At 48.1% G+C, this 24,234-nt stretch overlaps 1 protein-coding gene across 1 annotated transcript in view; it reads right to left on the reverse strand.

Moving 5' to 3' along the window:
* ST8SIA2 (ST8 alpha-N-acetyl-neuraminide alpha-2,8-sialyltransferase 2) overlaps positions 1-24,234 on the reverse strand; it is a 62,640-nt gene that overhangs the window by 14,503 nt on the left and 23,903 nt on the right. The window contains exons 2-5 of the mRNA XM_032842348.1: positions 15,475-15,537; positions 11,873-12,001; positions 7,852-8,109; positions 2,313-2,606 (exon numbers count right to left, since the gene is read on the reverse strand). Coding sequence (XP_032698239.1) covers positions 2,313-2,606; positions 7,852-8,109; positions 11,873-12,001; positions 15,475-15,537 — 744 coding nt within the window. The remainder of the gene's footprint in view (positions 1-2,312; positions 2,607-7,851; positions 8,110-11,872; positions 12,002-15,474; positions 15,538-24,234) is intronic.

Below are 24,234 nucleotides of genomic sequence, written 5' to 3' on the forward strand. Positions count from 1 at the left end.
AGATTATTCTGTAAACTACAGTCTACATCGGAACTCTGAGGTGAAGACATCCTGACAGGTGAATCTAACTTTTGTCCACTCTTCTTCTACAGAATCCTTTATCCAGTTGAGCCTAAATATACCCTCCTCCCTGTGGTTTCACCCTCTGGTCCTACTTCTACCTCTGAAGTCTATAGGGCAAGTCCAATCCCTTGCTGGGTGGTTGGTGGCCGTAGGGATGACTGACTAACTGTGTGTCTCCCTTGGCCAGCTCAGACCACACACTCGGATGTAGGCAAGAGACAGAGAAAAGCAGACCTGTTCCACCACCTAGTAATGGAGGTGGAATTTGAACCCAGGTGTCCCTAACTCCAAAGCCTATGGTTCTCATGCTAGACCAGACTGCCTCTGGGCCAGTTTCCTCTTCAGCCGTCTTTTCTACGAACCCTCAGTCTTTTCTCTTGTGGCTTTGTTCTGCTTCCCCCATCCCTTCAGCTCATTCTTCCTCTTGAGGCAAACCACAGGGTAAGTTCCCGCCTTGTCTGGGCAAGCCCTCGCTCTCGCTACAGACACTGCCCACCTTTCCAGTAATGTCCGACCGGACCCGCACCTTGCAGAGGGAGAGGCCACTGGCAGAAATCCATTCTGAGGCCCCTGATGACCTCTTCCCTGCCAACTCTTCCCCTTGCTAAAAGCTGAAACCAGCCCCGTTCTCTCCTGCAATATTTCCTCCCAGGAGTTCCTGCAAGGGAAGATGTTGCCATCCCAGGATTAACAGTCTGTTTGTTTAAAGGGCTTATTACTGGTGCTTAATGCTATTTTGACAGATGAAAGTGAGTCAATTATAGCTGGAAATAGCTCTGGCTGTAAACGTTTCTTATAGGTAGTAGCCCATTCCCTGTCTGAGGGACTATTTCTCTTTACCATGAGCGAGTCCTTCCCCTTCTCGCATCTCCTCTGACCCCCAAACCTTTCCTCCTTCCAGGCAGAGACAACATATAAGGCATGGAGCCTAGACTCCATAAGATGGGGGGCGTTGCTGAGACAGGGAGGAAGTAGATGTTCAAGGAAGACTTCACAGGCCAACCTCCAGGATAAGGAATGTGGCCCCAGTGAGCCCTCTGTCCATCAGGTGTCACTCTGCTCCATCAGCCACAAGCGTAGCCACCTCTTCCTGAATGTTTTGCTTGGTTTTGCTCAGGGGTAATGGGTTTCCGTGCTGGCAACACAGCCTAATCAGATCAGGGCTGGTCACAGGCTTGGGGGTCTCGGGGGTCACCTTTGTGAGGACAGCAAGAATCTATGTGGGTTGGACAGAGAGCTTTCTGGGGGCCACACTGAATTATGCTTGGGCCCCAGGAAAGAGCATTTCAATATCATCATGGGTCTATACAATGCGCTCACTTGTGCCACTGGAGCAGGATGGTGAAGTGCCACGTGTTTGGGTGAGGTGGGTACCGGTCTTGATCCCAAGCTGCAAGCTCAGGAGTGTGGACAGGCGTATTTGTAACAGGCATCTCAAACTTAATATGTCCAAACTTAATACCCCCAAATGCGCATGGGCTCTCCTCTCACAGAAAATGGCACCACTGTCCACCCATACTCTCAAGCACTAATTCTTTTTTTAAAAAAAATTTTTAAAGATCTTATTTATTTATTTGATAGAGAGAGATCACAAGTAGTCAGGGAGTCAGGCAGAGAAAGAGGGGCGAGTGGCTCCTGAGCAGAGAGCCCCACAAGGGGCTCGATCCCAAGACCCTAAAACCATGACCTGAGCCAAAGACAGAGGTTTAACCCACTGAGCCACCCAGGCACCCCTCAAACTCTAATCCTAACAGCCATTCTGGATTCTTCTCTTCTCTCCCTCCTCGAGATCCTCAAATAGAACCCACCAACAAATCCTGCTGCCCCATGCCAAAGTTTCCAGCTAATCTGAGCGACCTGTTGCCTATCTGCTACCACGACCCCAGTCTTGGCCACAAGCTTTCAGGACGCAGACCATTGCAAGAGCTTCCAGCCCATTTTCCTCTTTCCATCCTTGCCCCTCATGGTTTACTCCCTACGCAGCCCCGATGGGAGGACCGTTTTCAACCCAGCTCTCCGGGCGGGCACTACGGATTGGTCAAACCAGACGTGCCAGAAGAAACCCATTTACAAGCCCCAGCTCCTGTCTCCAGGAAGGGACGTGCAGGAAGACCTGGCTGATGCCGAGGTCATAGAACTCACGCGTGGTAAGCTGGGATGCAAATGCGTCTGGGGGGTGAATATCGCCCACCAAGCCCTGCCCAGGCTCCGCGCCGGCCCCCTGCCCACCCCGTGGAGAGGCCGCTCACCCGCGGACGGCGTGCAGCAGGCGCAGAGAGGGGTACGCAGTACGCACGTTGACGCGGTGCTTCAGGATGAGCTCGTTGACCCACTCAACGCGCTCCTTGCCGCCCCTGGCCATGAAGGCGGGAATCCACAGGATGCTGCCGTTGAGACTGTGCAGCCGCTGGAGCAGCTTCTCCCGCCACGTGGCGTTGACCAAGTCCTCAAAGGCCCGTTGGATGACGGAGGGGTTCATGGTCACCAGGTCGGTCTTGAGCCCCACGTCCCGCGCGTACTCCTGCACCGGGGCCAGGTTGCACCTGCCAGAGAGAAAGGCGTCACGGTCCTTTGGGGAAAGATGAGACGCTGCTGCCTACATTTCATTTCATCCAACCTCTACCTCCCGTCCCCTCCTCCTCATCTTCCAGCACGCCCCCCCACCCCCACAATCATCCCTGCCTCCCGTATTTACTAGGCTCTTACCACATACACGCTGGCCCCTGGGGCAGTACAGTGTGTGCCTTCTGGAGTTCCAGATCTAGTGGAGCAGGAAGGGGGCGAGTAAGCCAGCCTCAGCCCACAAGACGGCCATGCTACAAGCAGGTGCTACCTGGCCACATTAGGTAACAGCAAGGGCTCTGAAGGCACAATCCCAGGTTCAGAATTCACTCTGCTACTTTCTACCTGTGTGATTCTAGGCAAACTCCTCAACCTCTCTGAGCTTCCCAAGAGCTTCCCTACAGCTAAGGAATATGCACAGTGGTGTCTTTAGCTGTGATGGAGATCTCAAGAGCACCCCTTCCCAGGGATTAAAGGAGTCAGCACATACCCACTACTCAGAACACTGCTGGACCACACTAAGATCTCAATGTGATCTAGTCTCACGTTACTACAGGAAAAAGGAGCATTAGATGGTATTCTAGAGGCGGTGACCACTGAGGGACATCTGGACGGATGAAGGAGAACTAATCCCTTTGTGGATGAGGCAATTAGAAGAGTGTTTCTCTAGCTTGTCAGACCAGAGCAATCACCTCAGGTGGTAGTTAAAAATACAGATTCATCGGGTCTCTAGCCTGGGGACCCAGATTCAGCAGGTGAGCAGAGGAACTGGTAGTTATTTTTATAAGCCCGTCAGGTGATTCTTATGACCAGGCAGTTTAGGGAACATTGCATTTTGGCATTATAGGCACGAGTAATGTATCTAAGGGTGTAGAGGTGCAAAACAGTATGGGGACTTAGGGGGAGACAAATAATTCGCTCTGCCTGGGACATATTGTGTGGAGGAGACAAAGCTGGAGAGGTAAACAGAGCATATATGTTGGGCATGTGGTTCCAAGAACAAAAGGGAGCCACAGAAGATTCTTGAGCAGGAGAGTAACACGACAAATGGGCATTTTAGGTAACAGGTAGGCAATAAGATGAAATTGTAGTAGGTATTGGATTGGATAGAATTGGGTCTGGGAAGACAAACTAAAAAGGCCATTGCAATCTTGTGCTGAACTAGCCAGGGACTCTGGGTAGGCAACCTCTGATATCTCACCAGAGGCCTGCTTTGTGGGGGACCTTCCCACCTTCATGGGTCTAGCTTGGGTGTGCATACTGGGACTTCTTGCCTATGCTGCAAGCTAATAGGCCTGGGCTGGCCACAGGGGAGGCCTGGCTGCTTACTGCACAGAGGATCTGATGGTGGAAGAGCCCTTTGACCAGTGGAATTAAGTCTGAGGAACTAGAGTAAGTGTTTGTAGAACAGAGGCTGGAGATATGAAGACCAGGGCCATAAGTCATTGCCAAACGATGAGACCCAGAGAGACACCACTCACCCTCCTTGCAAGCCAGGACTTTTCTTCCTTCAACATTTGAGGAGGAAAAGTAGGATGATCAGAAAGAAAATGAACATCCTTGTGCTCCTGGTGTGTGCCAGCCCCCGGTCCTTTAACACGGGTCAGCTAATTTTATTCTGACTCTGTGTTAATCACCCTCATTTTACAGATGAGGAGCCCAAGGCCAGAAAGTGCAATGTAACTTGCCCAGAGCGAGTAAGAGAAGCCCCAGGATTCAGTCTCTGATGTGTCCGACTCTAAGGCCTGTTTGATGCTCAGACTAGACCCCCTGAAATACCCACCGTCCTCATTCCCACCCTGGCCTTGCTATCTGTGACTGTGGCTACACGCTGCAGGGGTGTGATGGTTTGGGACACCTTCAGGGCCCCTTGCCTCGGACCTCAGAGGAATGGAGTGCCATTATCCCTATTGTCCTGAACCCCGCTGAGCCAGGTTTTCAAGACCGTCCTGAGAGCCTGGGGCCTCCCCTGGGCCAACCTCCAGGTCCTGAAAGCAGGGGGGAGGGAATTGGATTCAAGGCAGTTCACATCTGCTGAGTCCACCAAGGGCCAGCGGGGGCTGCCCCCGACAGGCTTCCAGGTTGGTCAAGGGAGGGAAAACGGGTGCGTGCACGCTCAGCTACAGTACTGGTCAGTTGGGGTGTCGTCCAAGTGCCCTGCTGGAGACTCTGGGGAGCTCTGGGACTGCGAGCAGCCTGAGGCGGGCTCCCCACCTCATTCAACCTGGGACCCAGCTCATGGCAGGTGTTCCAGGCAGGGGAGGGCTGTGAGGGCCAGGCTACGCCCATGACCATGTTTCAGGGCCTCTCCTTGAGTGCAGATGATGGAGGCAGCTCTGCCTTGCTGTACCCCTCCTTCACAGGGCAGTTTTCCTTATGGGGGTGGTCGGGGGGATCAGGATGGGAATAAGCTTGCTCTAACAGCAGGCCAGGTCTCCCAAAGCAAATTCTCGGGGCGCTGTCAGTGGGCTGCACTGCTTTGACGGGCATGACTCTGGGCTGGAAAGGAGTCTGTCCCTTCCAGAAACAGGCATGTCCATAGGTCCAGGGGGAGAGGCAATCTGCTGGAGAGAGCAGTGGCTCATGCTTGGCTCTGAGCCATACTGCCTGGGCCCACAGCTTGAGCCTGGCCACCCAAGCATGCTATGGACCTGTGGCTCTCTGTACCTCAGTTTCCTTCCTGTAAAAGCCAGCCCCAAATGGAACATTCCTGATAGGGTTGTTGTGAGAATTGCATAAGTCAATTGACATGAAGTGCCTAGAATTACACTTGGTGCATGCTAAGTGCCCAATGATCGTGACAATGAGAGTGATGATTTGTCTGTGAGGGGGCATTCATTCATTAGGTTCTCCTATTGAAGGTGAGTGTGTGTGTCTGTGGTGTGTGTGTATGTGTGTGTGTGTGTGTGTGTGTGAGAGAGAGAGAGAGAGAGAGAGAGAGAGAGAGCGAGCATGCAATGAAGTTTTGATTCCCAAACATCTGAGAATTTATTCTGTACTAAATGACTCCGAGTTAGGCAGTCCCCTCGGCCTGCCACTGCAGCCTCATGGGGACACTGCAGGGACCAGCACTCCTGTCCGGCCCCAATTCCCAGCAGCACTTTAGGTGGGCAGCCTGGGCTCAGTCAAGCCCCAGCCTCCACCATCCATGAATCTAGTCTCTTGCTTCCATGCCTTTCCTCCTGCTGCTTCCTCCTGCTCAAGTTTTTCATTTGCTAACGTCTGCTTCTTCCAGAAGCCTGACCTGAACTCCCCTCAGGAATGCAGAATGTTTTGCAAGCTCACTGCGTTTTGCATGCAGGCCTTTTCAGTGTGGAGCATTCTGAGAGGCGTAAGGTCTTGGGGTCTCCCAGGCAGGGGAGAGGCCCCATTACCACAGAGCAAAGCAAAGTGATGGAAGACTTCGGTTGACAGAGACCGAGAACATCCCATCAGGACCCTCCTGGTGTCTCTTATCTCACAGAGCCTGGAGCCTGAGCTCAGAGTCCCCTGTCTGTGCCAGGCTCAGGCTTGGACTGGTGTCCAGAGATGGACAGGAGCATCTTGCTTTGGGGGAGCTCATGGTCAGCATGGGGTGGGTGGGGTGGAGACGCAGGGTTCCTGGAGAGTTCTCATTCAGAGAAGCAAATGCTACAGGAGAGGTGGTGTGGAATTGTGAGGTGGCCTCCCTCCCCGCACCTCAGGGGAAGGCAGGGCAGGGAATGAACTCTCAGTGTGCTCTATTGTGGGCGACACCGTCTAGACACACACATGCCAATTCAGGCTGTGGCCACAGCATCTCACCGCATTTCCTCTCAGTGGGGGCTGTGGCCTATAGGATCCCCCAGAGGGAAAGTGGGTGGTCTCCCTAAGGAAGAAGAGCCCAGGGTGTCCCTGACGGCAGCCAGGGCTGCCACCTGGCATCATGCGGGTTCTGTATACAGTGCGCCTTTGTAATTTTGTCTTGAATTGCCAGGGCAGGGCTGGGTGGGCCATGCAGACCTCACCACTGAAGCTTGTGGCAAAGGAAGAAGCATTGCTTATGCGTATGACTCCAAGTCAGGAAGGCCTGGTACCCCCTACTCTCACACTCTGCTCACACCTTTAAACCCCGCCACCCAACCCTCACCCTTGCCCTGGCTTCCATCAGACACCTGCCCTGCTTCCTTCCCCCTTGCATTCCCCCTCCGTCCCTAAGTCTGTAGACAGGAGGGCTTTGAGAATGGGGGCCAAGTCCCGGGCTACACCAGGCACAGGCATAATCTGGCAAAGGCTACCAAGCTAAACCAGGTTTGGCTGCGAGGTGGCCGTGGCGCTTCTGTCACAGTGGATGCAGGAATCAACACAGCGTCTAATCCCACGGCCTGAGGTCGTTTCCCAAAGCGCCAGGACAAGGCTCTCTTTGCATCAGGACAGCCCCAGAGGAAACGTGAGATGCGGTATGCCCTTCTGCCAGGGCTGGGGCACTGTTTGGGACGAAACTTGAGTCTCTGTGTGCCCTACTTCTGACCAGGGGACAGCAAAGCCTTGTTCCCAGTCCATCTGGGTTGGGGGTCAGGTATCAGGGCCATGGGTAACTGAGTCCAATTGGGTCCCAGGAGATGGAACAATGAGAGCTGACATTTCAGGGAGAATGATGGTCAAGTCCAAGTTTCTCTGCCACCCCCTCACTTCCCAGTTTTTGACTACAGGATAATAGTCACTAGCAGAGCACCGCCTTCGAGAACACTTGTACGAGGTTTGCAAACTTGAACTGACAACTGGCTGGCCTAGGCTTTATCTATGGGTCGGCAGACTTTTTCCATAAAGGGCTAGGCATTATTTTCGGATTCTGGCATATGCTCTCTCTGTTGCTACACTTCAACTCTGCCCAACTAATTTAGCCACTGAGGATATGAAAATGAATGGGCATGACTGTGTTCCAATAAAACTTTATTGATAAAAACAGGCTGTTGGCCATAGTCTGCCTACCTCTGTGCCAGGTTAGGGATTCTCAACCTTGACGGTACACCAGACCATTTGGGTTTCCTCGGCTACATCCTGCTGACCCCTCAGACTGACCTAATCAGTCTGGGGTGCAGTTCGGACACTGGGACTTTTAAAGGCGCCTCAAGAAATTCTAATGCACAAAGGTGAGAACGGGGACTAACCCAAGCATAGTCTCTCGTTTCAACCTCTTGGGATAACTGGCCGTGCACCACTTAAACCTGCCTGTCGCTTTGGGCCCAGAGCCCCTGCTGTGGTTACCTGATGACAAAGCTGTGTGTGTCGATCTCCTGCCCGCAGCCGCTGTTCAGCAAGACCCCCGAGTTGCCCACAATGGCACAAGTCCGGAAGTGTTTGTTCTTCAGGGGAGAGGTTCTGGGGAGGAGATCGTAGAGGTTCTGTGACACGTTCATCGTACTGTCACGATCAAAGATGTAATGAATGATGTCTCCAGGCTTCAGGGTCCCCTTGAGGACAGAGATGTCCTTTTCAGCATCCAAGAACTTCAGGATTTGCTTCCTACAGAAACCAAGCACACATGAGGAACAAGTTTCCCTGTGGCCAGCTGCCCTTTGTCAACCCAGCTTTTCCTGTCCTCTGTCCCCCCGTGGCCTGACGCAGCCAGCACACAGGCGAAGCTGAGTTCGGGTGCCCTCTGAGAATGCATTCTAGGTGGGGAGTATCAGAAATGGCCCAGAGGCAACTATGGTGAGGGCCGGTCTGGTTTTTGTGGTTATGGCCTCTTCCTATGAGAGGTGGTAACTGCCCAGGGAGATGACTCTATTAGGACATAGTAAGAGCTCACCACAGAAGGCCCTGGGAGGAAGGGTGTCTCACCATTCTGGTTTGCCCAGGACAGCCTGCTTTTAGCATTGAAATCCAATGTCCCAGGGAACCCCTGTTTTGGACACTTCCAGTATCACCAGATATCACACTCCCTCTCAGTGGGATTCGGGGCCAGCTTCTGACAGGGGGTCCTGAGCCAGGATTAGGAAGCCAGGATGACACATGTCCCTCACTCCTCAGCGGTCTATTTTCTTCCACAAAAATCTTCTCTAGGAGAAGGGATATCCCATGGCGTGAATGGGAGTGTAGATACTGTGAGGTGTGTCAACTCCTCTACCTTTGAGAGACTGAGAACGTGGCCTGCCATCCCTGAGTCGGTCCATTCCGTGGACTGTGCTGCTCTGCACCCCACTGCTATCTAGTTCGAGTTTATAAAAATTGATCCTCCTCTGGTCCCTCAGAGAAATTCCTTTGTGCTGTTTCAGAACAAAGGTGAGAGGAGGACAGCTCCCTAGTCTCCGGGATGACTTTGATTTAGGGGGAATGTTCTAGAATCATCTAGCAAAGTACACAGCTGGAATGGGGTGTGGTCAGAAAAAGGATAGGTGTCTTCTCAGAATTGCCTGGGGAGATGTACTTAAACCACTCAGACCTAGCTGGGGGATTCTAGCTGGGGTGGAGGTGTTTACTGTCTGAATCTCCTAAAACATCTTTAGAAATGATTTAAGTCAGAGAAAGAAATTTGGTCCCCACAGTAGCCCTACATGAACTTCATTTCCTGCTGCAAGCCCCTTTCGAGCATAGATACAATGATGCCAATCTTCTTTTCCGCAGAGCCCTGGCAGGACAAAACTTCTTCCTGCACTTTGCAAATGTGAGAATTTGCAAGATAGTTGCCGCATTGTGCAGATGATAACGTTGATGCCTGAGAGCCTGTAGGACTGGAGATGTTGGTCACCAGCGGTGTGTCCCAGCAGCATGCCCATTCAAGCCCCCAGGGAACTATAAAGAATTCGGAAGCTTTGGGTTCACACCTGAGAAATCCTGACTTTGAGAGTGGTTCAGGCTCTGCCTGCTTCCTAACGCTCAGCAGGGAGCTTTAACATGTGGCTGGATTTGGGAGCCTCTGGCGTAGCCAAGGGGTGGCTAGAGTGCTTGGCAGGGCACACTGGAAGGAAGTTCTTCTTCCACTAGTCTTATTAATGACCTGGATCTCTTGCCATCACGCAGGGGAGACACTCCTGGCTGAATAATTTGTATCTCTTGATGGGAAAAGAAGCATTATATTTATTTACTGCCCTTTACCAAGGATTCTACAACTTGACAAACTAATACAGCATGGAGATTGCTAAAACCTCTGCAATCACTTACCCCAAAGTATTTAAAAGTAAAGAGAGTCCCTAGAAAGTCCATAAAATAAACACCTCTATGAGTGAATTGATTTATACCTAATTATGAGAAATTACTATCAATTATTAAACATCATTCCGAATCACTCACAGCATCTTTTATTAATAATAATTTGGGTGATTAATCGAAGGGAGTTGAAGGAAATTCTTTTTCCCCCTGGGTGAAGGCACATTGTTCTTGCCAGGTGGCTGTGTTTGTAGGCTGCCATGGTCTGGTCCCCTCTGAAAGTGTGTGTGTGTGTGTGTGTGTGTGTGTGTGTGTGTGTGTGTTAAGTGTCCATCTGTCTACCCAGTGGCAGAGGAAAGGCCAGGGGTATGCAGGTGGGCTTGTGCTGGTGGGAGGATTTCACTCACAGATGGTGTGGTGGGGTGCTCCCCCCACCAGATATATGTCTACTTCCTAATCCTCAGAACCCAAGATGTGGCTTTATTTGGAAATAGCACCTTTGAGAACGTAATGAAACTAAAGCTCTTGAGATGGTCCTGGATTACCTGGTGGGCCCCAAAGCCAATGACAAGTGTCCTTACAAGAGGCGGGAGAGGGAACCCCCCAGACACAGAAGAGATGGGGACAGGGATTGGAGAGATGAGGCCACAGGGCTGAGGAAGGGCTGAAGCATCCCCCTTCCTCCCTGTACACCCCTAAGCCCCCAAAACGCAGAGGGAGCACTTGGAACTCCGGCCCCAGAGCTGGAAGAGAACATGTTTCTGTTGTCCTAAGCCACCAAGTGGGTGAGAATTGGCTAAGAGCAACCCAACCCTGGGAGACTATTGTACATGATCTCACGGATGGATCCAAGAGTGCTGCTGATCCAAGGGTGAGTGATAAAGACCTGTATCTGGTCGGCCCAGGGGGCCTCAGAAGGGGCACTGGTGAGGGTGGCAGAACTGTGGTGCCAGGAGTCGGTTCCTTCAGGTGGCTTCTCGGCTGCTGGGTCCCGGGTCTCATGTGTCTCTAGCTCCCACCCCCATTCCCCCTCATGTCCCCAATGAAGCCTTGGACTAGGGCGTGGGGCATTTCCATTCTGACAGAGGGCCTCCCTGGAGGGGGCACCTCCCTGCTCCTTGTGGGAACACCTGGTAGCTCTGGGCCCCCTGCTCTCCCTCCCCAGGTGGAAGGCCAGCGAAGGTTGGCTGCCATAGTCCAGGCTTTCTCCATCTGGTCCAGACTACCTCGCCAACCTCCCCACCCACATTCTGTACCTCCTACTTCATGCCCCAGCAGCACAGGGCACGGACACCGGATGCCAGGCTGTGCGCAAGTGGGACGAAGCCTGGCATGCCTGTCAAACTCCTAATTACCTTTTTAATCCCACTGCTCCTTTTCTGGCTCTCCTGCTTCATCCCCCTTTTCTCTCCTCAGTGTGATCTCTGCATTTCCACTGATTCATGCGATGCAACACCACCTAATGTGTGTGTCACATGGCGCTGTCCTGTCTTATATCTGTGTCTCTCCACTAGCATGTCTGCTTTATGTTAGCACCCTGGGCCCCCAGCACGATGCCAGGGTTCTACTGACCAAGCTTTGGTGGGTCAGTCATGGCTATATCAATGTCAAGTACTCAAAATGTTGATGCTGTATTTCCTTCTTTACAGCTCTCCATCCCTGCCACCCAGCAGTGACTGCGGAGCTCTGAGACATCATCCTAGAAGCTCAGGACAAGAGCTCCTCTCTGGCTAAGCACACCTCTCCTCTTTATGTCAGCTCCTGGGTCACCCACAGACAGCGGTGCAAGTGCCAGAAAAGGACTCTTGCTTTGGATAGCCTGGGAGAAGCCACCTGTGGTCTCCACCACTCAGGCTCCTGCTGTTGCTGACCCGAGAGCCTCACTCCTTCCAGAACCCAGGACCTCAGCTGGGAGCTCCTGACACCTCCCCAGCCCTAGTCGCTGCACACACGTGTTGGGCTGCTAGGGTTGTCTCGGGTTTTTATTTCCAATTGATTGCTTACGGATGAAACCTGCCTCAGCGGGAGGTAAACATTTTATTTCTATCCTGACTTCTTTAGATGATGGAGAGCGGCAATTTGCCGGCTTGTGCCGAAGAAGGCCAAGGCTCTCTCTTGTCCTATAGGTAATTACCACTACCTGATCCTCAGAGAGAGCGTCTGGTTGTGCCTCCATTTGGCTGAGGCTGGCTGGATGTTGTGCTTAATGCTTTCATTACTTCTGTCAACAACAGCTGGCGATGAGGAGCCATTTATTACAACTTCAGCTCTGGAAGGAAAAAAAAAAAAAGAGAAAGAGGGTAGACATGATCTGTTAGCATGCCGATGACAAGTCTAATAGTTTTGTTTTTGCATGGGCTTGGATGTAAACTTCGGGAGAGCAAAATTGCAGTTATTACCTGAGAAGGGAAGGAAGTCTATTTATCTTCTAGAATGCACAAATTCTCTCCCTCAGGTATATGGTACATACAGTTTGGAGACGGGGAAGGGGGTGGTAGAACTCTCTTTCTCTCCATCCCTCACCCCAATGTCTCCTCCCAGTGAAACCTAGCTGTCAACCATTGGAATAGTAATACACCTTCGAGTTACTTTGGCAAAACTCTGCAGTTGCATTAGCAGCTAGGGGGGCATCAGATGGTCTACAAAACTTAATAAAGAGAAAACAAAAGCTCATACCAGGGAAAAGCAAAGCAGCCTGTGGCTTTCCCCTCCTCCCTCTTATCGTATCACTGCCCTGTTCGTACTCTCAGATGACACCTCACACCTTGCTCCACAGTTCTCGGTGCTCGGTCTCCCTCTCCCATTGTCTGTAAGCAGGGGAGCTCCCTCATTCATTTCTTTTTTGTCTAAAGGTCTAACATAGCAGGTGCTCAGTAAATGTTTGTTGAACTTGAATTTCACCCTGGATGGGTGAAGGAGCTGGTTGGCCCTGCATGTCCAGGGCAAATCACAATTCTGGCTGCACAGCATCTCTCTACCTGACTCAGGAACACTAAGCATTCGGGACCCGCTTGAATTCTGAGGTTTGAAATCTATGCTAGTAGGTTTCTAAGAAACTAGGTTACAATTACATCTCTGAAGGCAGCGTAGTCGCCAGCCTGCCTTTATCGGATGCGTACAGATGCATGTGGGTCACGTCAGGTATTGCTTTTGTCTATGCTGACAGCAGATTCTCCCACTTCGAGTGATAAGTGGATCTGTGATGCCAAATTTTGGAGCTCTAAAGAATTCCAACCAAACATCTATGTCCTCAGCATTTATCTGGAAACGGCCAAGTTAAAAGAGATGCAGTTCTTTTAATGAAGTCTACAGCCGATGCTCTACTTTGCTTTTTGTAGGTAGAAAAGAAATTCAGTTGGGGGTGCAAATTATCTCTGCACATTCTCCCCACACTCCTCCATTGCTCAATATTCCTGAGTCCTCTGGCTGATATCTCCTGTTTTGGATTCAAACATATGTAACTTTTGCAGAGGACTAGAAGAGGAAATAGAAGACCCTTGGAAATTTTGTTGTTTTCATGAAAGGAAGCAGAAGGTGTCATGGAAAGATTTCACAAGCTGTGTGACTGTGAGTAAATCATTTTACTTCTTGGAGATTCAGTTTCCCCATTTATAGGAAGAGGAAGATACCCAGCACTAAGGACCTAGAATTCTGTAAGGACCACGAGGTCTCCTGCACCTGTCACTGACGGCCCTCTCATTAAACTGCAGGAGCTGCTGCTTGTGGTCAAAACCCTTTGGCACTGCCTCCTTCTGCACAGACCACAGGTAGGAGTGGTGACACTTGGGACCACAGATCTAGCTGTTACACCTCAAGATCCCAAACTTCACTGTAGCTTGCATCAGACAGTATTTGTGATAGAAACACTTGACTTCTGTGTTTTCCAAACAGGACTTCCAAACTTGACTTATTTTCCAAACAGGCTAGCTGATGTTCTCACTGGTAATAAATGATCAGAACCTGGCATCTTATGGCTTAATGTGGATTCAGTCTTAAGGTGAAGCTTCCGAGAAACTGTGGCACATTGGTTGACCTCAGGCTCTCTCAGGCCAGAAGGATCTGCAGAGGTACCTATCCTGGGTGCTTGCCCAGGGAATTTTCTTGGAAAAATCCAGAAGAAGTTTCCAGGCTTCTCTGGGACAGAGTGGTGGAGGGGAGGAAGGGAAAGAGATAAACGCTGGCATGACTAGTGGTAAAATTCCATTTTTGTCTCCACTTCCTAGTGAAAAGGTCTTGGAGGAGACCTTATGCCTCTAGTTGTGGTCTTCCTGGAGTTAATCCTGGCTCTGTGGCTGTTAAGCTGGGGGACTTGGTCAAGTCACCTTGGGTCTCTGTCCTCCACTTTCTTCTCTGTAACATTGGAGGGATGGATTAGGTGACCCAGGAGCCAACTCAAGTCACTGGTTTTACATGCTCTCTGTTGCACAAACTCAGCTGGATTAGTGGGTCATTCCAATGCAATGAGGAAACAGGTTCAGATGGGAGAAATAATTTGCTCATGGCCCCAACTAACAAGCATGGGGAATGAATCCTGGTCTGCCTGGCTCCCAGGGCTTTTTCTTCCTACTTCTCATACTTGATTTTGAATAAGACTCTTCCTCCCTCAAGTTACCATGGAGCACAGCTGTGGCAAGATCATGGGTCAAGATCTTGTTTCTCCAAAAGGGAACATTTTTCCACAGTAGAAAGAGAGGAACTTAGGGCCACATGGCATCCTCTTTTATTTCTGCATTTTACTAGGCATAGTGCAAGCTTCATTTGTAGCTCCCAGGTGGTTAAGAGGTCATTAGAGAGCTAGAAGCAATGATGTCAGGGAGAGAGGGGTCACTTTCCTGAATCATGTGGGGTCAGGAATGGACATATTGAATAGGTCTGATATGGTCAAGAGACCTAAAAAAAAAATCTATGGAGGGGCAAATAAGAGACCCTAATCCAAACCATTTGGATCTCTCATCCCCAGACTGACCACAGTAGGATATTTAGAAAGTAAGACAAGGACTTCATTTTCAGTAGTAACTGTTTGTGTCAAACAATGTGGCAATATTTCTTCCTTCCAATGTTCCTTAAGCTCAGGCTCATAGGCTGTAGGTCAGAGCTATGGGGCAGTTGTCATCAGTGGAGAATGCGGACTCAAAAGCATGGTCCAACCATAGCCAGTGGCAAGTGTGGGTTTGTTAGCCGCAAAAGCATTTGCTCGCTTCTGTGTATCAAGCAGCCTCTGGCCAAGGATCATCACAGGAGAAAACTTGCTTTCAGAATTTAGATTGTGCATTCAACAGTCAAGATGAACATCACTGAGTTGACTCCCTAAATATTTTTAAGAGGTCTTTGTGAAGTTCCTGAATGGTTTATTTTCCATCTTAATCTCCTGGATAAGCCACCTACACAATGAAATTGAGTGAGAGACCTGATTCTCTTTAGAGCTTCCACTGCTCAGCAAAAATGCAAGTTGTGAATAAGCACATTGGTGGCTCAAGTGCTTCAAAATGTGTGGGCTCTTTTCCAGAAAGTAGCTCTTTCCCATCTCAGTTTTCCATCTCTACAGCCTCTAGACCTTGGGCCATTTCCTGGGCTCTTCTATCGACAGCTCCTCCCCAAAAGTGATTAGGGAAATGCAAAGCCAAAGTGAAACAAAACAGATCTATTTGCTAAGTAAGAAGGGCACCATCCAGCAAAGAGGAGAAACAGATTAATAGCTGCCTTACAGCAAAAACAAATGAACACAAAATCTAATTTACAAACCTATTAGATTTGCTATGTAAGCTGTTCACAGCTGATCTGATTGTACCTCTCCCTCCAGAATCCCTGCAAGACAAAGGAAATGCATTATTTATAAACCCAGCTCTTCTTCCCAAAGCCCTCTTCAATCACCAGGAGATCCCGCAGCCTGCCTGGAGAACCGTAGAGGGAGGATGAGATCTCACTCTGGCTTCTCCAGAGTGGGCAACATCCTGGCACAGCCACAGACCCAAGCATTTTACAGGGAAGTAGGCCTCCCAGATTCCCCCCCTCCCCCGCCCCGCTCCCACTTGAACACTGTTACAAATCATAGGATTGTTTCCACTTGAGATCATTTGAGTCTTGAGACTAACTTCTTTGAGATGAATCTCCCCTAGTTAATCCCTCAGCATGACTCAGCATGACTCAGCATCTGCTCTAGCATGTCTTAGCATGACTTGGCCTTCACTCTAGCATGATTCAGCATCTGCCCCTGGTCTTCTCTTGCTCTCACTCACGTGTTAGGATGTTGTCCCTCACATTCTAAACCTAAGACACCAGAAGTTCAACAGAAGACTGGATGTGATAATGATTTGCTTTTTTGGTGGCAGGAAAAATAATAAGTGGTGTCACTTTGTTGGGGGCAAGGAGCAGGTGATGGGTGATTAATAGGGTCGTTTGCTTCTTCCTCTAGAATATAGGTTTTTGGAGTAGAAACCTTCTAGGGCTCTTTCCAGCTCCACCACCTATTCCTTCTGGAAAATTCCATTCTGAAGGGGGCCTCTAGGGCCATGAAGTGTCACCCTGCTTTGCTATCACACAAGGCCAGGGAAGAGATGAATCCATCCACCCTCAGTAGTCCACTCTGTGACCTCTGTGTGTTTTTAAAAAGTTGTGAGACTAATTATTTTTATTAAATTGAATATTTTTTTCTCCCCTGATTTATAGCATGTGTGGTGGAGGAGCTCTTTCTTCACACTTTTCTCATTTCTAAACTTCCATCTAGCTTTTCCATCAGGGTGTTGGAGCACTCCAGAGAAACGATTAAATCACTGGTGAAGCTGTATGTTTCAAGGGATCCTGTGATTTAATGAGAACTCTTTGGGGGAAGTGAATGCCTGTCTCTACACTGTTGAGTCTGGATTTTTCTGTCTGCTTTCTTTAGGGTTACCTTATCTGTAGTTATAACGCCGTGTGTGGGTTTTGTGTATGCATGTGTGTGAAAACATATATGCCTTTTCCTGATGGACTGAAACATCTTTTCAGCATTATTTGGCATCAGGCAACATTCTCCCACTTCACAGCCAGACAATCCGACAACAGGAAGTACGCTATGTCCTGCCCAGAGCCTCCTCCCTTAGGTCTTTCCTCAGGTCTCCAATTTCCATCCCTCCCGGTCTAGTTCTTGATTGCATGGAGTGTCATTGGTTCTTCACATTTTAAATCAATGTCTAGTATTTCCTTTTTGTCCCTCCTTGTCTCTCCCTGGGAAGACAGAGCTCTGCTCTGGCATTTTTAACTCAGGGGTCTGGGAATATCGGGCCAGCTCTGGACCTGTAACTACATCTACTCAGATCAAACCCCAAGGGCTTTCCTGGGTGTACTGTTGTCCACATGTCACTGACCTTGCACATCCCCCAATCCTGACCCCTGTCCTCAAAATCAGTACTCTTCGCAGGGAGGGAAGACCTGTAGGGCCAGATACTCAGTCAAATGCAGTAATTAAAAGTGTGGTAATAGCTCAAGGCTAATGAAAGGTTAATGGAACAAAAAAGATCATCCAGAAAGACTTCATATAAGAATTGATATGTGACTTTAAAAAATCATGATCAATGAGAAATTCAGTAAACGGTTTGGAGTAGTTGGTTAACAACCTGGAGGTGAGGCGGAGGGGAATCCGTTGAGTATTACTTTAGTCTATACATCAAAATGATCTCAAGTGATTTAACTAGTGTTTCCTAAATGCCAGCTATTCTCTTACTACCAGTTCACCATGTTTTATCACTCACATACATTACTTCCTTAAGTTTTAAAACTGACTCATCTTTGAAAACTCCTGATCCTAAGCAATGCCATCTGTGAAAATACATGTTTGATATAGGGATTAGATGGCACTTGAAAAGAACGCAATGTCATTAATACAAAAATATTTAACACTGGAATTCCTAAAGCCATATTATCTCTGAGAATACTTCTAGAACCCTCTGAAAAAGACTAAATTGCAGAGGTACCCATTTAAGGAAGGGATCCCATAAGAAACCGGTGAGAAAATGGAAGAGAATATTTATCAAATCTTTGATGAGGTATGAAGAGTATATGCAAAGGACTTTTTAAAATTCAGAAGGGTAAGAAGAAGTCATAAGAGAAAATATAAGACAGATCTGACTTTATAAAAACTTAAAACTTGGCTTATACAAAAAAGCAATCCTCAAAAGACCCCATGCACAATGTCTTTCATGAAATCGAAGCGGGCATCAGGAAAGAGAGCACTGTCTCTATGCAGCCCTCTGGTTTAACGGGACCAGGGGTTTGGAGAGAACCACGTGCCCAACAACAACTGTCCCAGGTCTTTCTCTTCTGCCTCCAGACCAGGTCCCGAGTGGCACCAAGACATATGGAGTTCAGCAGCATCTTGGCCTCCATCACTTTATGCCAACAGCAGCCCTTCCCCCATCCCCCAATTTATGACAACCAAAAATGTGTCACCAGACTCACCAAATGTCCCCGGGGGCAGGGGGGCAAAATTGTCTCCATTCAGAATTTCTGCTCTAACTCTTGTTTCTGCCTGGTGTCCCTGGGAAGAGGGATCTCCTACCGGCCAGCCTATCTGCTATCACCTTCCTCCTCTGACCACCAAGCCAACATCTGTGTTTCCCTTCCAAACCATCCCATTTTCATTTTTCCATCTTTCCTTTTCCTCCCAGAGCATTCAGTTGTCTTACAGCATTTGTGACTTCCGTGCTGTATTTAATTATTTCAACTATTTCTTGAACTCACAGGTGGGGGGGCTTTAAAGAAATCTCATGTGCATGGTCCAAACTCCTCCTCCTAGAGTTGGAACCGGGGCCTGGCGATTTGGTCCTGGTTGCAGTTTCTTGGCTGCTCACCACACTAGAACATCAGCCCCTGGAGGGCATGCATTAACCAGGTCTTTTATTTTCTGTATTCTGAAGCGTTGTGGACTCTGGAGGGACTGACCCTCCCAGGGTTAGCCAATTCCTAGAGACAGTAAACAACTCATTTGGGAGTGCACCTTTCAAAGGCAAACCAACCAATCTAGCGCCCACACCACACCCCCTGTTATCTCCCTTACTGGGGTCTCACACTCTGGGCTACTATCCCCCTGTCCTAATCACCCCAGAGCCAGGTACTAGAGAGCTAGGGGCAGCCCCTATATCCCAGAGCCTGCTGGATTTATTCAACCTAGCCAGCCTCAGCCTGCTTGCCCTGCCTCACTCTTCCTTCCTATGAGAATGACAATAAAGGCTCTTGTCCACAGTCTTCCTCATCTTTCTGCCTCCTGGGTGACCTGGGATCTGGAAGTATAATAAAATATCGTTTTAGTGGCAATCATCCCCCGACCTGTTGGTCTGACCATACCTAAATGATGATAAAACCTGTATTAAAAGAGACGGGGACCCTGTCTTGTTCACCTTCACAGCCTTCCCCAACTGTGGCTTACTGAATCAAATCTAACTTCCAGGTTAAGTGGGACTTTTCTTCCAAAGTCTTCCCTTCCCAGTGAGCATGCCATGTTCCTGCATACGATTTACACCTGTACAAGACACAGTTCCCCCTTTCAGATATCCATAGGATGGGGCACACCATCATTCCAAGAAACAGACAGTAGATGTTTGCCTCAACAAGAATTACATGAACTGACAACGGATTTTTATTTTATTTTTTTTTTCTGATTAGGATTTTGCCTTCAGTGTTATTAAAATAAGCCTGCATTCCTTACAATGAAGGAATGTTGATACCTGCTTGGTTGAGTGACATAAGATGATCAGGTGAGAAAAATTTGCTAAAGATAATTCACAGTGTGCTGAAGTCATAGAAACAAAGGCACTTGGATAATCCAAAGGAGAAGACATATGGAAAAGCACTTTGCACACCTAAAGAACTCTATAAAACAAGGTACAATACTAGTAATAACCACTGTTAAATATTCTCAGCCATAGTGATGATAGAAATTGATTGCTTTACAGTCCTGCATTTTAGGACAGTGATCTCCTTTCCACCACTGACCTAATACTCCCTCTGAGTAGAGTGTACTTGGTAAACTAAGACAATGCATAAAAATGATATGTTGAGAAAAAAAAAAGGCATCATGTACAGTTAGCTCTGTTCTAGTGAAAAGCAATTAGCAAATCTGAAAGCTGCATTTCTGTGTTGTCTCTTTGCCCAAGCCCAGTTGTTGATGGGTAAGGGAACATCCAGTGTGTTGGGGTCTTGTAGCTGTTTAGAATCTCCTGTGTTCTCTGTTTGTCACTGGAGAGTGAGGCTCAGTAAACAAACTGTCAGCTTTAATTAAGAGTCTAGACCCAACTTAAACAACTGACTAGTCTTGAGAATAAAAGATTAAACTAAAGCACAAATCATGAATTTGCAGATGGTTCTTCCTTCCTTCCTTCAGAGTTTTGGGAGGATACTGAATTTTTTTTTTTTTTAATTTGAAAGATTTTATTTATTTGACAGAGAGAGAGACAGTGAGAGAGGAAACATAAGCATGGGGAGTGGGAGAGGGAGAAGCAAACTCCCTACCGAGCAGGGAGCCCCGTGCGGGGCTCTATCCCAGGACCTGGGGATCATGACCTGAGCTGAAGGCAGATGCTTAACCAACTGTGCCACCCAGGAGCCCCTTTTCCTTCAATTTTTGCATAAAACCAGTTGGGGTTCCTTCCTGTTGTCTAAGGGACACACTATAAATATATGGCTCCAGAAATGCATGGTGGGGAGGACTGTAAGAAAAGGGATAATTCATTTGGGGTCAGTCACATGGACAGAGCTAGGGCTCCTGGGTTCAGCGTTAGAGGATGGGCTTCTTTTTAATTGTGGCAAAATATACTTAACATAAAATTCCCATTTTAACCCTTTTAAAGTATACAGTTCAGTGGCATAAGTATATTCCATAAGTATATTCCAAATGTTGTGTAGGCACATTACCACTACGCTCCAGAATATTTTTAATTGCCCAAAGAGAAACTCTGTACCCATTAAATAATACCTCCCTAATCCCTTATCCTCCCACCCACTGGTAACCTCTATTCTACTTCCTATCTTCATAAATTTGTCTATTCCATATTTTTAATATATATATTTATATATTATATAAATTTGTATAAATTAAATGAATAATATGACTTATATAAAATTATATATAATTTATATATATAAATTATATATATTATATATATATAAAAATGTAAGTGGACTCATATAATAGTTGACCTTTGTGTCTGGCTTCTTTCACTTAGTGTAATTTTTTAAAGATTCTTCCATGTAGTTGCATGCTTTGGAAACCTAGCTTTTGATGTGGCTGTTCTAAAGAGGCAGAACTTCAGAGACAAGAGAGGGAAAGACCCCTCCCAAGTGTTTTTGTCTTGATCCTTGAGCCCCTGTGATTAAAACAGGAGCAGAGGGTCTACCAGCTGACCAGTGCTTGGATGGGTCAGGGGCTCTCTGGCCCAGGGCTTACTTGGTGAGGAGCTTCCTGAATTTGTTGCCAGAAAATTAAGCTTTGCTGTCCATCTCTTCCTTCACGGAGCTCATTGTACTTGGCCAAGTGCTCAGATGGGCAAGGGGCCCAGCCTTGTTGATCCAGTGCACAGCCTCACCACGAGGCTGGCAATAAAAATATTTTCAGTTGCCCTAGCACAGTGGGAAACATGGCACCCCATCCTTTGGACCAGGCCAATTTGCATTCCTGAAGACACCCTGTCACTGGTGTCTGATTCACTCTGAGCCGAAGGCAGTTACATGTGGTGTTGTCTATAGGCTTAGTCATTTGTTTTGGGTCGGTCACCGTGAGACCGCCCCCTACCTCCTGTATACTACCTGCATTCATGGGAACTTCTTCCCAGCATTCTAGCCATCCTGATCTAGGGCATCTTCAGTAGATACCACTGGGTCGTCCTTGATGAAGAATTGGACCCAGTCACCAGCTACTCAGGAGTGATGCAATGGCTGGGTTCATTAAGAGACCTGAATGTCGAGGTCATACTTTCCAAACTCTAAGAACTAGAGGCTACTGCATTCATGGGTCACCTTGTAAGGGTAGCCAGCCTTTCTAGTCACATTCCACAGCAACTCCAGCGTTCCGCATTCTGTGGGATAGGAGTCAGCAAACTTTTCCTTTAAAGGGCCAGACAGCACAATATTTTAGGCTTTGTGGACCAAGAGGAAAAATGGAAGGTTTTGCAATGAGAAGAATGCAGTTCTTTCTGGGGGGAGATTGGAGCTTGATTAATTGAGATTCAAAGTTAGAAGTCCTGTCATCATGATAGAAAGGTGGCATCATTCCTCTATAAAGTCTTCCCTCCCACGAACTCATCAAAATGTGTGTCTTGAGTCTCTCTTTTGGACTTCTACTTTATCTACACTTATGCGGTAGGAGAACCTTTCATATGGGGATGCAAGTTAAGAACACAAGGCTCTGTAATAAGACTCCCTGGGTCTGAGTTCTAGCTGAATTAATTGTTAGCTGTGTGATCTTTGCCTATTATTTAACCTATCTAGAAGCTTCCGTTTGTTTCCTGGTCTACAGAATGAGTAACCACTTCACAGGGTTTTAGTAAGGAGTGCATGAGCTAATGAGTTCCAGGCTTTAGAACACTGTAGGACAGATTATAAAGCACTCGATATTAGTGTTACACTTCCTTTGATTTTTTTTTCTCCCAACCTTTAAAAAATGTCAAAACATTCTTGGCTTGAGGGCCATATGATAATAGGTGGCTGGTTGGATATGACCGATGAGCCACACTTTGCTGACCTCTGCTCTCAAGAGTTAAGAGCAAAATGCCTCTCATCCCCCATGTCAGAGGCGTCTTTGCCATATTTCTTTTTGACGGTGTCCTTCTGTTCCTGCATAGGCTTCCTGAAGGCACAGCTCCAAGAAGGAGGACCATGAACTCCAGCACTGCCAGCTCTTTACCAGTGTTGACAACGACCGTGGATCACACTGAAAGCTGGAACTGGCCGGTCACTTCCGGACCGCTAGGCAGGACTCCTTGTGACTCTAAAGGTCACAGCAGCTTCAGTTTTATAAGCAGCAAGTGACGCTTCTGGCTTGGTAGTTCCATCAGATTTAGACTTATTCCCAGGGTCACCCAGGCTTGTCACCAGTTTGCCTCTCTCTTCTGGTTCCATGAACTCAGCTTCTTGCTCATCAGGTCAAGCCTGAAGCTCTCCTGATGTGCTCACCAGTCTCTGGGACACCCTTTCCTGGACATTGAGTCTTATTGGACAGAAAATCTTGAACCTCACAGATACTGAAACACACCAGGCACAGAGCTCTGAAGAGACCTCGGTAGGGTTCAATCCTGACAGTGGTGTTTCCATGACGATCGAGATCTCTGCTGTTGGTGTCAGGGACCAGGGTGAAGTCAGCGAGCTTACAGGTGTCTCTCTTATGCCCCTGAGCTCTCCTCGTCAACCGCCTAGCTGTTTTCTCAGCTATCCTCCCTTCTTTCACTTTAAATATTAGTGTATTACTAAATTATTAAATATTACCCATTTGCTTTGATTTCAGCAAACTTTTGCTTGCGAATCAGCTTTCATCAGTGTACAAAAAGGACCCAGCTCACTCCTGGCTCTTCCCTTTGCTCAAGTTCAGAAAACATCCATGTGAACTTAGGGCTTTGATTATGTTCCAGGCAATTTCTCTAGTCTTCATATAAAAGCACAGATAGGGATCTACACATCCAAATTCAAGTAAATAAGTCACTTGGATGCCAAATATTTTGTACCCGGTTTATTGCTGATCCTTTCTCATTATGAAACCGTTACCTTTGATGGGGTGGGGGAGAAAGGGACCATATGATTTCTTACTCAAACCTGAGTCTTTTTGGCATAAACTGAGGCACTGTTTACCAATCTATGTGGGACTCTCCATCCTTAAACCCATACCCATTTTATAAAGGAGATGGACTTTATAATAGAAAGACTTCTGAGAGAATGCTGCATTCCTAAACCCTGAAAACACTCAAAAACCCAGAAACCAAGGCAGTTAAAACTCAGAGGTGAGACATATTTATTCTGTGGCTTGAGCTGGAGACAGTAAAGCTATCGTCCAAGAAGACTTCTGTAAATCATTCAAGGCTGTAGAGACTTTTCTGAGAGCCCCCTGACCCCATCCTGAAGTCCCTGCTTTACAGCAAGCCAGAGTGCTTGTCCTACTTCTGGGTCCTGGTCCTATCTGCACCAAGGTGCTCCCCACCACTGCAGTGTCACCTAGCACATGACTTTGCCAGACCGCAGCCAAGCATAGGACAGGGTCCTGCTCATCTCTGTGTTGTGGGGGTGGGGTGTGTCTCTCTTGCACATCAAACATGTCCGAGAGAGGGTTGTTGAATGAGTAGATGAGTCAGGAAGGCTGAAGGTATCCCTCCACCTGTAGAGAAGAGGACTCAGCCTCCCAGAAGCATGGCTTGGAAAGGAAGAAGGGAAATCCTAGCCTTACTGCCACCACTACTGCCCACCTACCCATGTCCCCCTAGGTGGTGCTCTAGCCTCAGCGCTTGCGCACTGGCTGTTCCCCTTCCCTGGAACACTCTTCCTATAGAT

Source organism: Lontra canadensis, unplaced genomic scaffold (genome assembly GCF_010015895.1).
Source record: "Lontra canadensis isolate GAN:19392208 unplaced genomic scaffold, GSC_riverotter_1.0 scaffold128, whole genome shotgun sequence".
NCBI lineage: Eukaryota > Metazoa > Chordata > Mammalia > Carnivora > Mustelidae > Lontra > Lontra canadensis.